The 13,749-nt window shown below is 39.9% G+C and overlaps 1 protein-coding gene across 2 annotated transcripts in view; it reads left to right on the top strand.

The window, feature by feature from the left end:
• Window positions 1-13,749, top strand: part of RNF20 (ring finger protein 20) — a 32,483-nt gene extending 18,734 nt beyond the window's left edge. For both annotated transcript variants that reach the window (XM_060762542.2, XM_060762541.2), the window contains exons 14-20: window positions 706-823; window positions 1,762-1,911; window positions 2,557-2,769; window positions 2,883-3,008; window positions 10,901-11,041; window positions 12,406-12,507; window positions 13,127-13,749. In XM_060762542.2, the coding sequence (XP_060618525.2) occupies window positions 706-823; window positions 1,762-1,911; window positions 2,557-2,769; window positions 2,883-3,008; window positions 10,901-11,041; window positions 12,406-12,507; window positions 13,127-13,303 (1,027 nt within the window). In that variant the 3' untranslated portion in view covers window positions 13,304-13,749. The remainder of the gene's footprint in view (window positions 1-705; window positions 824-1,761; window positions 1,912-2,556; window positions 2,770-2,882; window positions 3,009-10,900; window positions 11,042-12,405; window positions 12,508-13,126) is intronic.

The following is a 13,749-nucleotide window of genomic DNA, read 5'->3' as shown; positions in this document are numbered from 1 at the left end:
AATTGTATTCATTCTACAGTGTAGATGCACCCCTAGGTAGAAGTCTCGCATGCCTATTCTAAGTAAACAAATTGTTAACAAGTTGTAGTGCTGTAGAAAAAATATGAGTCAATAACCAGGCTCATGTGATGGTGAACTGGTATGTTGCTTTTCGTATTCTGTCTTGGGCTTGTCGCATCCCCAGAAATTAACTATTGTTTGTTAGCCAGCTTCAAGACACAATGGGGAGGCATAGCTGCTCATCTTGACAACAGAGCAAGAGAAAGAAGCATTTAACTATGTTGTGGCTCACCTCAAGCCGAAAGGAGAGACGGGTAATAAATAAAAATTAGAGTGAAGATGATGATCATGATACGTGAAAGTAGACAGTTTTTGTTAGCCAGTTTTGAGGGTGGAAAATTGGGTGCTGGTTCTTTTCCCCTGGGAACAGTAACCCTCTCATTTGTTGAAATTTTCAGTGAGAGAGAAATATTTCCCTGAGATGATCCTGTTCTGATCACAAGAGAGCAGTATTGATCTGTTTAGCTTCAGTGATACATAATATAGGATAGAAGTTTCTGGTTTTCTCCCAGTTATCCCTCATGATGTTTCAAGAGACGCCGGTGCTAACATGCTTCAGCTTTAATGTGATAGGAGAGTAGTTGTGGATTTGGATGGTGTCCTATTTTGTCGTTTGAAAAATGTCTTTTCTTTCACTCCACTTAGGAAGGCTCAAGAAAGCCAGAAAGAAATGAAGTTGCTGCTGGATATGTACCGCTCTGCCCCCAAAGAGCAAAGAGATAAGGTTCAATTGATGGCTGCTGAAAAGAAGGCCAAAGCTGAGGTATACATACTTCCTGTGGTGTATTTTATGCATTAAATTATTTATATTGTCTCTGCCAGATATAGGAACAAAGAAATATAGGAAGATGCTTTAGACCAGTGGTGGTGCTCTGGGGGGGGGGGGGGGCACTCAGGACCCTCTCTGAGGACACCTGCTGCCATCACCCCAGCACACAGCCTTTGCTGCCTCACTTCAGGATTTTCCTTCATCCCTATCTTTCTAAATCTTCCCTCCAGATAAATCCCCAGTTGGAGTGTGGGGAAGCATCAGACAAAGGCTAAATCCCTTGTAAAACTACAACCCCAAGGACTAATTCCTAGCCTTGTGCCAGGGCTCCCAGAGCCCCTTCCTTCATCCCCGCTGCTCAGATGCTGTACTTTTAAGAGTTCTGCCAGAGAAGGAGGTGGGAACACCACTATAGGAAGCACTGAGGAAGAAAGTATTGTCGAACTGCATTCATTCAGTAATGTAGATGCACCCTTTTACTCCTGCTTTTCCCTTCTCCTCAGCTCCTAGTGGAGAATAACTTGGGAATCTAGGGGGGGGGCATGCATTCCAACCCCATTTTGTATGCAGGAAAAACACAATCAAAACACCCTAAACAGATGGCTATCCAGCCTTTGATAATAATAGTAATAGTAATAGTAATAGCAGCAACAACCCCAGAGGCCATGTGGTCCAGTCCCCTTCCACCATGCAGGAAGAGCACAATCAAAACATCCCAAACAGATGGCCATCCAACCTTTGTTGTAATAATAATAAAATAGTAATAATAATAGCAGCAGCAACCCCAGAGGCCATGCTATTCAACCCCTTCCACCATGCAGGAAAAGCCCAATCAATGCACCCCAAACTGATGGAGGAGTGTTTAGTTTTTAATTCAGTTTCTTCATTTGTAAATTCATTCTCCTTTTTTGCACAATTAATTCTCACCACAGTTGGAAGAGTTAAGGCAACGAGTAAGAGACCTTGAGGACAAGGAGAAGAAAGAAAGCAAAAAAATGGCTGACGAGGATGCCCTACGGAAGATCCGAGCAGTGGAGGAGCAGATAGAATACTTACAGAAGAAACTAGCCATGGCTAAGCAGGTGAGGAACATCTATCAGAAAGCTTACATGTAATCTGGGTAAAATTTAAAGATTTCAAAGTTGATATACATTCAACAATTATAAAGAAATAAGCCGATTTTAGCTTGTGCCTTTTATCTGCATTTATCAGTGAAATTTAACCTACATTTTATCTTTGTGTATCTTGTATTTAATAGTATTTTATCTCTTTGTTTTAATGATTTACCCTCCTCAAGTTGCAAGAAGAGATGGGCAATAAATGTAATACTACTACTACTACTACTAATAATAATAATAATAATAAATGATGATGATTAATATTGTAAAATTAGTATAAGAACACAATCTATACATAGCAAAGATAGTAGTGTTGAGTCGTAAGTTGAGAAAAGAAAGTTAGAAAGAGATTAAATCTAGTTCCCCTTCACTTCCCCATTCTTGTCATGCACTAAGAAAAAGGTCAGACAAAACAAACAAAAATCCAAACAAAAATGTAAGATTAAAAATATATATTTACTGACAGAACTTGTGTAAGATACTCAACACCACTTTCTTTGGTATTTAAACCAGGGATCACACAGTCTTGTATTTTTAGAGGTGCTTTAATTCAAACAGATTAAAGCAATCCCTGGTGTAATGACCAACTATAATTCCCAACATTTACAGGAAGAAGAAGCACTCCTTTCCGAAATGGACGTGACGGGCCAAGCCTTTGAGGACATGCAAGAGCAGAATATTCGCCTGATGCAGCAGTTGAGGGAGAAGGACGATGCCAACTTCAAGCTCATGTCAGAACGCATCAAATCCAACCAGATCCACAAACTTTTGAAGGAGGAGAAAGAGGAGTTGGCGGACCAAGTCCTTACCTTGAAGACACAGGTGAGCGAGAAGAGAAAGAACTGATTCTTGGGATGGCAGGGAGGAGCAATCCACTATGATTTTCCCACTTCCAAGCTAAGTGGTATTCTTTTCCCTATCTTTTCTTCTTTCAGGTGGATGCCCAGTTACAAGTTGTACGCAAACTGGAAGAAAAGGAACATCTCCTTCAGAGCAACATTGGCACTGGAGAAAAGGAGTTGGGCTTGCGGACCCAGGCCCTAGAGATGAACAAACGTAAGGTAAGCGTAAGGCATTGGCCATCGTACCTGCGTTCTTGCCTCTAGCCCTACATTTCAACCCGGGGCACCTTCTTTCAGCTGTAACCTACTTTACAGGGTTGATGTGATAATAAAATGAAGGAGGTGACTATATGCAGTGCCTTGAGCTTATATTGGAGCAAAGTATAGGTTTTTGTTAAAAAAAACCAACACCAATCATTATCATCATCGTTACTTATATAATTAAAACTTGTGTGCCAGTTGCACCCATACCTTGGGAAATCAGACTTGGCCATGGTGGTCTGTGTGCTGGTTATATCTCGTATAGACTACTGCAATGTGCTCTATATGGGGTTGCCTTTGAAGACTGTTTGGCATCTTCATCTAGTCCAGTGTATGACAGCCAGATTGCTAACAGGAGCGGCATATAGGGAGCACACAACCCCCCTTGTTGTACAAGGCCAATGGTTGCTGGTTTGCTACCAAGCACAATTCAGAGTGCTGTCTTTGGCCTATAAAGCCCTGAACTACCCCAGCCCAACTTACCTGCCCGAACGCATCTCCTTCTATGAACCATCATGGAGGTTAAGATCTTCTGGAGGCCCTTTGGCTGTGGAACTCCCTCCATAGTGGGATTCAATCAGCCCCTTTCCTCCTGTCATTTTGCAAACAAGTGAAAACTTGGCTTTGGAAGCAAGCATTTGGCCCAGCATCTTTGCAATACAGTTGGAATTGATCCTGGATTGATGAATATGATTATCTGGCTTTGGATCTATGCACAATAGTTCTCTAATGTTTACATATGTTTAGTGTTGTTTAAAATTGTTGTTTAATTGATTTTAATTGTTGTTTGGGCATAGAATAATGCCGATTACATAAGCGCCCTTCATTCCCCCTTTAAGTCCTATTCTGCCTTCATGTTGCTATGAGATTGGACTGGAAGGAATTATAACACAAAAACAGATTGGAGGCTATATGTAAATTGAAACAAACTGAATTTCCTTTCCCTAAGCGTCTTCAGCCCTGTTTTTAACTCAAAATGTGAGTACTGTTGTTTTACTATATAGATAATAGATGTGACTCCTATTACTTTACCATCTGTAACTATAATGTCACTATCTATATCTTTCTACCATCTATATAACTATCCATATAACTCCGACTGGACTATCTATTTATCTTTGACTGGACGTGAATTCCTGTGCACTTTCTATCCCTCTGTTTCCTTCCTCACCTGGACTCCAACTGATCTATCTGCCTAACTGTAAAATAGATGCCATTCTGGAACCGAGGATTGAGCTCCTTCCCCCTCCCATATCCTTAAAGGCACAGGCAACAAATTATAGATTCTATTTCTGGAGGCAGGACAAGTCCCCTTCTGGGTGAGAAGGGCAGGATATAAATGTCGTAAATAAACAAGCAAACAAACAAATAATACCCCATTATTTCTCTCCAATAAAGAGACTCAAAGGGTTTCCAGTACACCCTATACAGTACAGTTTAAACCCCCCCCCCCCAAAAAAAATTCACATAATCAGAAATGGGCAAAGATGTGGAGTATGAGATTACTAAAAAATGTCTATAAGAATTAAGGAAAATGACTATAAAACAGTATGGAGGTGGTATCTAACTCCCATTAGATTAAATCAGATTGATAAAAAATATTCAAATCAGCGTTGGAGAGGCTGTCAGGAAATAGGGACGTACCGTCATATGTGGTGGTCATGTAAAATTATACAAAAATTTTGGGAAAGCATATTCAAAGAAATAAGAGTAATAATAAAAATAGAGATCGAGATTACACCAAAATTAGCATTATTACTTGTACATGACAATACAGTTCCCTCACAAGAGGAGAAAGAATTGGTTTCTAACTTGATAACAGCAGCTAAATTGCTCATAGCAAAAACTGAAAAGAAAAAAAATTCAATTAGAAGAATGTATAGGGAAATTTGGAATATAGCTATAATGATAAGCTAACTTGCAATATTAAAATTAAAAGGGGAATATGGAAACAAACAGATTTTGGGAAATATGACGAAAATTTATTTAGTATTTTTTTAATGAGGGAAAGGCATATAAACCAGCAACAGAAGCAATGAAATTTTGGAATTGTGAAATTCCAAGACGATGGAACGGATGAGGATTTGAAGGAGAGGATACAGTTTTTAAATTTTTTACTGTTCATTGTTTTTATGATTTTAAATGTATTATAATGTTTCTTTTTTGCTTTTTATCAATGTATGTATTTTATATATGGCATTGAATTGTGGCGACTCTGTACGCCTTTGGGCTGCTATGGGCGGGATAGAAATAGCGTAAATAATAATACATAAATAAACAAATAAATAACATGAGTAGGTTGGTCCTGGTGAAGGGGGCACAAACTAAGGGTAAGGGGAAGAAGGGAAAAATTGTATAATAATAATTATAAAGAAATAAAACATATATAAGTAAATAAAAGGTGTGTGGTAGAGGTATAAAGTTGTAATGGAAAGTTAAAAAAATGATAAGAAATATGCTTAAATATGTTTTTGATTTTTTTACTGTTAGATAGTATATAATATGACATATTCTTCTAAGATGTTGTAAAAACAGGGAAGAATGTATCCTTATACATTTTGTTTGATGAAGTTATAAATAAAATTTTAAAAAGAAAAAAATCACATACAATTAAATATTAGCAGTATGAAAATGAAATTAAAACTCTTCAAACCAATTAAAACCTATTCATAGCTCAAGCCACACGACCCCCTACTTTGATCTTGAAAAACTTGACTTGAGCTTGAAAATGAAATGCGGCTTTCTTTTAAAAGTTTATCCCTTATCTTTTCTGCAAGTTTTAAGGAGTCCGTGAATAATACAAAACAAGAAAAACATCATTACCACACAATGTAATAAAACCAGAAGTGGGCAACATGTAATGTCAATAAAAGAAATGAGAAGAGGGACTACAGAGCGGAGGAATGTTTGTTCTAAAATTGAAAGCAGATTTCACTCAAAGGGCGGATGGTGCTTGTAGCTGAAAAGATGGGTAGAAAGATACACTTATAAGGCTTCTTTTCTCTCTGTTGCAGTGGCTCTGTGATCCCTTTTGAACATTTGTTTCATCCTTAATAGGGGAAGGATGGTTATTTTATTTGATCTTCCTCCAGGGGGAAACACTGAGAAAGCCCACATTCTTCTGTCATTAGGACACGAAGCCAGATTGCAAACCCTCTGGAGTGTGTAGATGTGTAGAAAAGAGAGAAAAAACACTGGTGACAAGAGCAGTTTGATGCAGACCAGAAAGGGCAGTGGATGCAAGGAAATACTGAACTTCAAAAGGAGTAATGAGGAAGGCAACCAGAGGAAAATAATTTCAGTTGGCTGAGGCCTTCTGGGATGGATAAGCCCTGAGAAGAAATGGGAAGCAAGAATGAGTTGAGGAGTAGATCAAGGGAAGATGGGAGATTGCTGTTGCTGGAAATGTTCTCAGAAGTTGTGAAGGACTTCCTTGCTCAAGAAATATAATGAGTGTAACAGGCTGGAATTTGACCCTTTTTGCCCCAAACAAAATTGTAGTGTGGTGATTGGCTTCCAAGTGCAGCAACAATTGATCATGCCCCAGAAGCGTGAATTCGGGTGTACATATATAGAATCATAGAGTTGGAAGAGACCATATGGGCCATCCAGTTCTGCCATTCAGGGAAAGCACAATCAAAGCACCCTCGACCGTTGGCCATCCATGATCCATAGCATCGAGCCATAGCAGTTATAGTGATGTCAAACTGTGTTATTTCTACAGTGTAGATGCAGTGTTGGATTTTCCAGTTGTAGCCATTAAAATGTCATGAGACAACAACCCCTATGTATCCTGACCAATGACTGCTATGGGCTAATATAGTGGTTCCTGACCTTTTCTTGACCAGGGCCCACTTTGACCAGGGACCACTCTCCAACATTATTACCAAAAAATTTTACGAATCAGTTTTTGGTCAACTTTAGATTCAGTCTGGTTATTTGGGGTGCTGATTCAGAAAATTGCATTGGATAGACCACATCAGCTCTAGTTTCTGATACAGAAGATATGCCATCCAGTAGTCGCCATCTGCTCTCCCTCAGAAAGCCATATTTAATAATCTAAAGCTGATGGGGTAGTAATCTTTTGTGGTTAGTCATCCTCTCCTCTCTCAACATCCCCGTTGACTCAGCACTATAAGAGGATTTTACAAGACCAGTTGCTCTTGTTACCATGTAGTTTCGAGGCAACGGTGTAGTAATGGTGAGGCTGTGGACCATATTTTAGTTCTTGGGGACCACTGGTGGTCCATGGCCCACAGATTGGGAACCACTGGGCTAATAGTTGCTGCAATCTGATAATATCTCAGTAGTGGGTGCTCCCGGTGGCATAGCGAGTTAAACCGCTGAGCTGCTGAACTTGCTGATCAAAAGGTTGCAGATTCAAATTTGCGGAGTGGCGTGAGCTCCAACTGTTAGCCCCAGCTTCTGCCAACCTAGCAGTTTGAAAGCATGCAAATGTGAGTAGATAAATAGGTACTGCTCCAGCGAGAAGGTAATATTCTCCATGCAGTCATGCCAGCCACATGACCTTGGAGGTGTCTATGGACAACGGTGGCTCTTCAGCTTAGAAATGGAGATGAGCACTAACTCCCAGAGTCGGATACGACTGGACTTAATGTCAGGGGAAAAACTTTACCGTTACCTTAGTGGGGACTACTGAGAGTGAGTGCAGAGGAATTATTATTGTTGTAATTGTTGTTGTTATTGTTATCATTATTGTTTATACCCTACTCTTTCTGTCCATAAAGGAGACTCAAAGAGGCTTTTGAATCCTTGCTTCTGACTATTTCTGCATACAGTGTGTATCTCACTGTATGATTTCTTGGGGTGTATCCTTTCCTCGATATTATGATCATCCTTTTTGACTTCCCTTGGTTTCCACCCTAGTTCAGCCAGCCTTGGACATTCAGCAGTTTAGCCAAACTACTCTACAAACCCATAAACTGGATGTGAAGGTCCTTTGGACCTACAACAAGATGAATATTTGGGCAAATCAATCAAGAGTACACAGCTCATATGTGTCTACTTCTCTGTGTTAGCCTGATTTTTATTAAAGCTATTAAAGAGATTTGTTCTTTCCTTCCTCCCCATTCAAACTGCTTCCCTGGAGACCTTTACAAAAATTGAACATTAAAACCAAAAATATAAAACTACTTGCATATTAAAGGTTGGTTTATAAAAACCAATTAGCAGAGGTAATAATAATAAAAACAGTAAATAAGTGTGAAAAAAATGGGCAGAGGATTGAAAAGCTCTGGTAATGGAGAAAAGAGTCTCTGCTTAGTATAGAAACAGCATCAAGATAAGGAGCAGACAGTTCTCCTTGAGGAGAGTTTTTCACAAGAGGCTTATCTGGCATTGGTTTGGGTATTTATTTGATAGCTTCCAGGTCATGGTGCTGGTGGGGAAGAGATAAAGGTTGAAACATGTTAAGGCTCTTGATGGATGTGTTTTTTTTGTACACAAGTATGTTACCGGTTCCTTTCACTTTAATCAGTGATGCTTTCTGTTTGTGGCTTGACCTGCATATACAAAAGCAGAGTTAGGTAGTCATGGGAACTGGGTTTGCATCAGATCCTAGAATCAGAATCATAGGACTTGAAAGAGACTTTTAAGGGCCATCCAGTTTAACCTCCTGCAATACAGGAACGCACAGGCAAAGCACTCCTCATCCAACTACCGTTTAAACACCTCCAGTAAAGAGAAGCATATTCCATTGTTGAACAGCTCTTATTTTCAGAAAGTCCTTGCTAGTATTCTACAGTTTGAATCCATTGTTCTGGATCATTTTTTCTCTCTCTTTTAAAATTTTAATTCAATTTTCATACACGTACACATAATTTACAATTCCCACCACCACCACGATAACAGGTTGAATCCATTGTTTTGAATCAGTCTCTGGAGCCTGTTCTCTCTTCAAAATGAAATTTCAAAAACATCTCATTTTTTAAATTTCACAATGTAAAGTAAAAATGGAAAGGAGCGGGATATTAAAAATTGTACCCAAAATTACCAAACAACATTTTGCTGGTATACTTGATGCTGCTTTACAGCCCTTCACTTGGAGTTCCTTGTAGCCTCCTCGAGTCTTCTTGTATGTAGAGAGAAAGAGGGGTATAAATAAACATAATAATCATAGAATATTAAAATTGGAGACTCTTTGCATTGTTTTACCTCCTTTTCTAATACCACCTTTACTATCACTCCCCCTCTATTGTCCCCTTCAACATATCTTTTTCTCTATCTCTAATTTTTCAAATGTTTATTGTAGATTTAAACTCTTAATAAAAAGTATTCTTTTAAAAAAGAATATTAGAGTTGGAAGAGATCAAATGGGCCATCTAGTCCAACCCCCTGCCATGCAGGAAAAGCACATCAAAGAATCCCTAACAGATGACCATGCAGTCTCTGTTTAAAAGCCTCCAAGGAAGGAGCTTCCACCACACTCTGAGGTATTGAGTTCCACTGTTGAACAGCTCATACGGTCAGGAAGTTCTTCCTAATGTTCAGGTGGAATCTCCATTCCTGTAATTTGAACCCATTGCTTTGAGTTCTAGTTTCAAGGGCAGCAGAAAACAAACCTGCTCCCTCTTCCTTATGGCACCCTTTCACACATTTATACACGGCTATGATTACTCCTCTCAACCTTCTCTTCTGCAGGCTAAACATATCCAGTTCTGAGAAGGTAATGGTGTTCCATGCAGTCATGCCGCCACATGACCTTGGAAGTGTTCTACGGACAATGCCCCTCTTTGGCTTAGAAATGGAGATGAGCACCACCCTTCAGAGTCGGACACAACTAGACTAAATGTCAGGAGAAACCTTTCTCTTTCCTACCTAATTTGATGTCATCTGCAAATTTGATAAGCATGCCCTCTAAACCTTCATTTCAGTTATTAATAAAGATTTTGAACAGTACTGGGCCCTGGACCACTTCTGTCCTTTGGGTTCAGTTGCTTAATGAATTACAGATCCACCTAAACGTGGTTTTGCCTAGCTCACATTTTACTAGTTTGCTTGCGAGAAGGTCTTGGGGGACTTTGTTGTAGGCCTTACTGAAATCAAGATATGCTACATCCCCAGCATTCCCTGCATCTACCAAGCTTGTAACTATATAAAAAAAAGAGATAAGATTAGTCTGGCATGACTTGTTTTTGAGAAATCCATGTTGAGTTTTAGTAATTACAGCATTCCTTTCTAAGTGATTGCAGATTGCTTCTTAATGATTAGCTCCAGAATCTTTCCTGGCTGACTGGATGGTAATTGTTCGGGTCCTCTTTTTTCCCCTTCTTGAAGATAGGGACATTTGCCCTTCTTCAGTTTGCTGGACTTTTTCTGTTCTCCAAGAATTTTCAAGGAATTTTGTCAGGGTTCTGAAATTACTTCTGCTAATAATAATAATAATAATAATAAGAAGAAGAAGAAGAAGAAGAAGAAGGAGGAGGAGAAGGAGGAGGAGGAGGAGGAGGAGGAGGAGGAGGAGGAGGAGGAGGAGGAGGAAAGGAAGGAAGGAAGGAAGGAAGGGAGGGAGGGAGGGAGGGAGGGAGGGAGGGAGGAATGAATTGTTTATTGTACTGGCCATAGGCCATGACATAAAATATACAACCTTTAGAAGTACAATAGGCACTTTCCAATATAAATATTAAAATGTGAAGAAGCAGAATAAGAAGGAGAATCACATTCTCCTGCCTCCTCTTTGAAGATTTCACCCAAGTAAGTTTAAAAGCTTGACCAAGATTTGTGACTTGACTACTAGAAAGTAGACCATTGCCTTTGAACTTCTGGATGCTCACGTCCATTGTGACGATATCAGTTGCTGAAAAAACTGGTATTTTTACTCTGCTTTTCAGGCTATGGATGCAGCTCAGCTTGCCGATGACCTTCGGGCCCAGTTAGAGCTGGCACAGAAGAAGCTGCATGATTTCCAGGAGGAGATTGTGGAGAACAGCGTGACCAAAGAGAAGGATATGTTCAACTTCAAACGAGCCCAGGTAACTGGCATGTGGCTGCTTGTTTGGCTGGGCTCTTGGGGCATTTTGCCTTTGGTGACAGTTATGTGTGTTCAAGTAACTTGCTTGTCTCATGTCTTTTGCCAACATGAAGGCATCTTTGCCTTCATGGTGTGGTTCATTTCCATCTGTCTTCCTTTTTTTTGCTTTCTTCCATGGAAGACACTGTGATATGTCTTGCACATCACAGATCTACTTTTATCTAGCATTTGGTTTCTAGTGGCATCCTACTAGAAAGACAATTAACTTGGGACCCTTCCTGCTTTATTTGTTTCCAACATCTGGATAGTCTGTAACTGCCTGCAGAGATTGCATCTCAGTAGCAGCTATACAAATAGTTGTCCCCCAGAAATGTATTTAAGTGAAAGATGGGCAGTGTGGAAGATGTTTTGGATTACAGTCAACATCATATCCAATCATTGGCCATCCTGACTGGTGTTGTTGAGAGTTGTAGTTTAAATCATCTTGCATAACCCTCAATTCCGTTTTTCAGGCATCTCCTATAGCAGACTGGTGGCCATGCTCCCAGTGTATTGTGGGTGTGTTAAGTGTTCTGTATTTCATATTGAAGTTATATTTTGTGGTTCAATAAAGGTAAGAGGGGAGCTGCTTGTGAACAGTTCAACCGACTTATCCATTCATTACTTATACTCTTCTCCCCCCCCCCCCCTTTCAAAAAGGAGATATGGTGTTGGTCCCAAATACAGTATGGGTTTTGTATGATGTTTTATGTAATTTGTTTACGTGTACTTTATTGTTACTGTGTAATTTTGCTTATGTACTTTGTTGTATTTCATATGTTTGCACTATTGAGTGCTTTTGTGAGCCACCCCATGTCCCTTTGTGGAGATGGTGGCAGGATATAAATAAAGTTTTTTATTATTATTTATAGAGTAGACATTAAATCAGTGGGATTTACATATATTAACTTGGCCAGTGTTGTGGTTTGCTTTTTGGACTAGGAATGGACAACCAAGTGATGACCTTGGTGGGAAATTCAGACTTTCTCCACCTCAGAGGAAGGCAATGGCACACCTTTTCTGGATGGAAAGGAACCCCATAATAGGCTCACCTTGGGATTACCATAAATGGGAAATGACTTGAAAACATAGCAACAATAACCTTAACATTTAGTAATTGATTCAGTAGGTCTGTTCTGGTTGGGACTAACAAGTAGATATATGCTGTAATCCAGTGGTCCCCAGATGTTTTTAGCCTTCAACTCCCAGAAATCCTAACAGCTGGTAAACTGGCTGGGATTTCTGGGAGTTGTAGGCCAAAAACATCTGGGGGCCCCAGGTTGAGAACCACTGCTCTAATCTGTCTGGCTAATTCTTCCTCTGCAGGAAGATATCTCAAGGCTGCGAAGGAAGCTGGAGACCACCAAGAAACCTGACATGGTTCCCAACTGTGATGAAATCCTTATTGAGGAAATTAAAGATTATAAGGTAGGCAACTTGATGCTGTAAACCAGTGGTTCTCAACCTGTGGGTCCCTAGGTGTTTAGGCCTACAACTCCCAGAAATCCCAGCCAGTTTACCAGCTGTTAGGATTTCTGGGATTTGAAGGCCAAACATCTGAGGACCCACAGGTTGAGAACCACTGCTGTAAGCAATGGATCTGGACCTTAGATATTGGTTTATGGATGAATGGAATAAAGCACCATATGTTTTAATCTGTTTTTATTTGCTCATGTGTTTTAATTGTTTTATAGTTGATGTGATAAGTTTTATTGTTTTGTTTACATTCAGCATTGAATGTTGCCGGAGTCTGGGGTGAGAAAGGAAGGGTATAAATTAAGTAAATAAATAAATTAGATATACTTTGGATTAGTAATACCTACAGAATTTCTATCCATAACTGTAAGAATCCATTTACAAAGAGTGGCTCAACACTCTAAAAGGGCTCCGCATATAGCCAGGGATATTTTATGTCAGCCTAGGGGTGTCTGGCTCTTTGTATGTAAAGTATTTAGCATATCTTCTTGTAAGTGGTAGGAGATGAGAACTTGGTCTCATGATGCATCTTCCCCACCTCATTCTTAACTATCCGATTTCTTCTTCCAAGGCCCGGCTGACATGCCCTTGCTGCAACATGCGCAAGAAGGATGCTGTGCTCACTAAGTGCTTCCACGTCTTCTGCTTTGAATGTGTGAAAACCCGGTACGACACCCGACAGCGCAAGTGTCCTAAGTGCAACGCTGCTTTTGGGGCCAACGACTTCCACCGTATCTACATTGGCTGAGTCTGTCCATTCAAGGCATCTCAGTTGTCAACCCACTATACTTGTCGCTCATCAGCAGGCTGGATACTGCTTCTCTATGTCAGAGGTCTCCTCCTCCCCCACTTCTCAAAAAAGACATATCTCCTTAGGTTAGTGACAGGAGGTTACATTTTTTTTCTCATTATTTTCTTTCCTTTTCCAGTTTTGTTTTGCTTTTCATTTAGTACCGGTCCTCATTCATTGCCCCAGCCTGCTAAGGACGAGTGATCATTATGAGAAATGGTGTTTGGTTGATCCCTGACACAAGCAATAGCTGTGAAATAGGCAGCAGTTGAATCAGCTAGCACCCATAACTCTAGGGAACCGGCATGAGTTAGTTTAATGAGCTTTCTTGCAGACCTTTTGAGGTTAGTTTCCATCTCTGTTTTCTAATAAAGGAAAAAATCCTTCATCTTGGTCGGAATGTT

Source organism: Anolis sagrei, chromosome 2 (assembly GCF_037176765.1).
Source record: "Anolis sagrei isolate rAnoSag1 chromosome 2, rAnoSag1.mat, whole genome shotgun sequence".
In the NCBI taxonomy this organism is placed as follows: domain Eukaryota; kingdom Metazoa; phylum Chordata; class Lepidosauria; order Squamata; family Dactyloidae; genus Anolis; species Anolis sagrei.
Note: the sequence above shows the minus strand (reverse complement) of the source record. Positions and strands in the feature narration are given on the sequence as shown.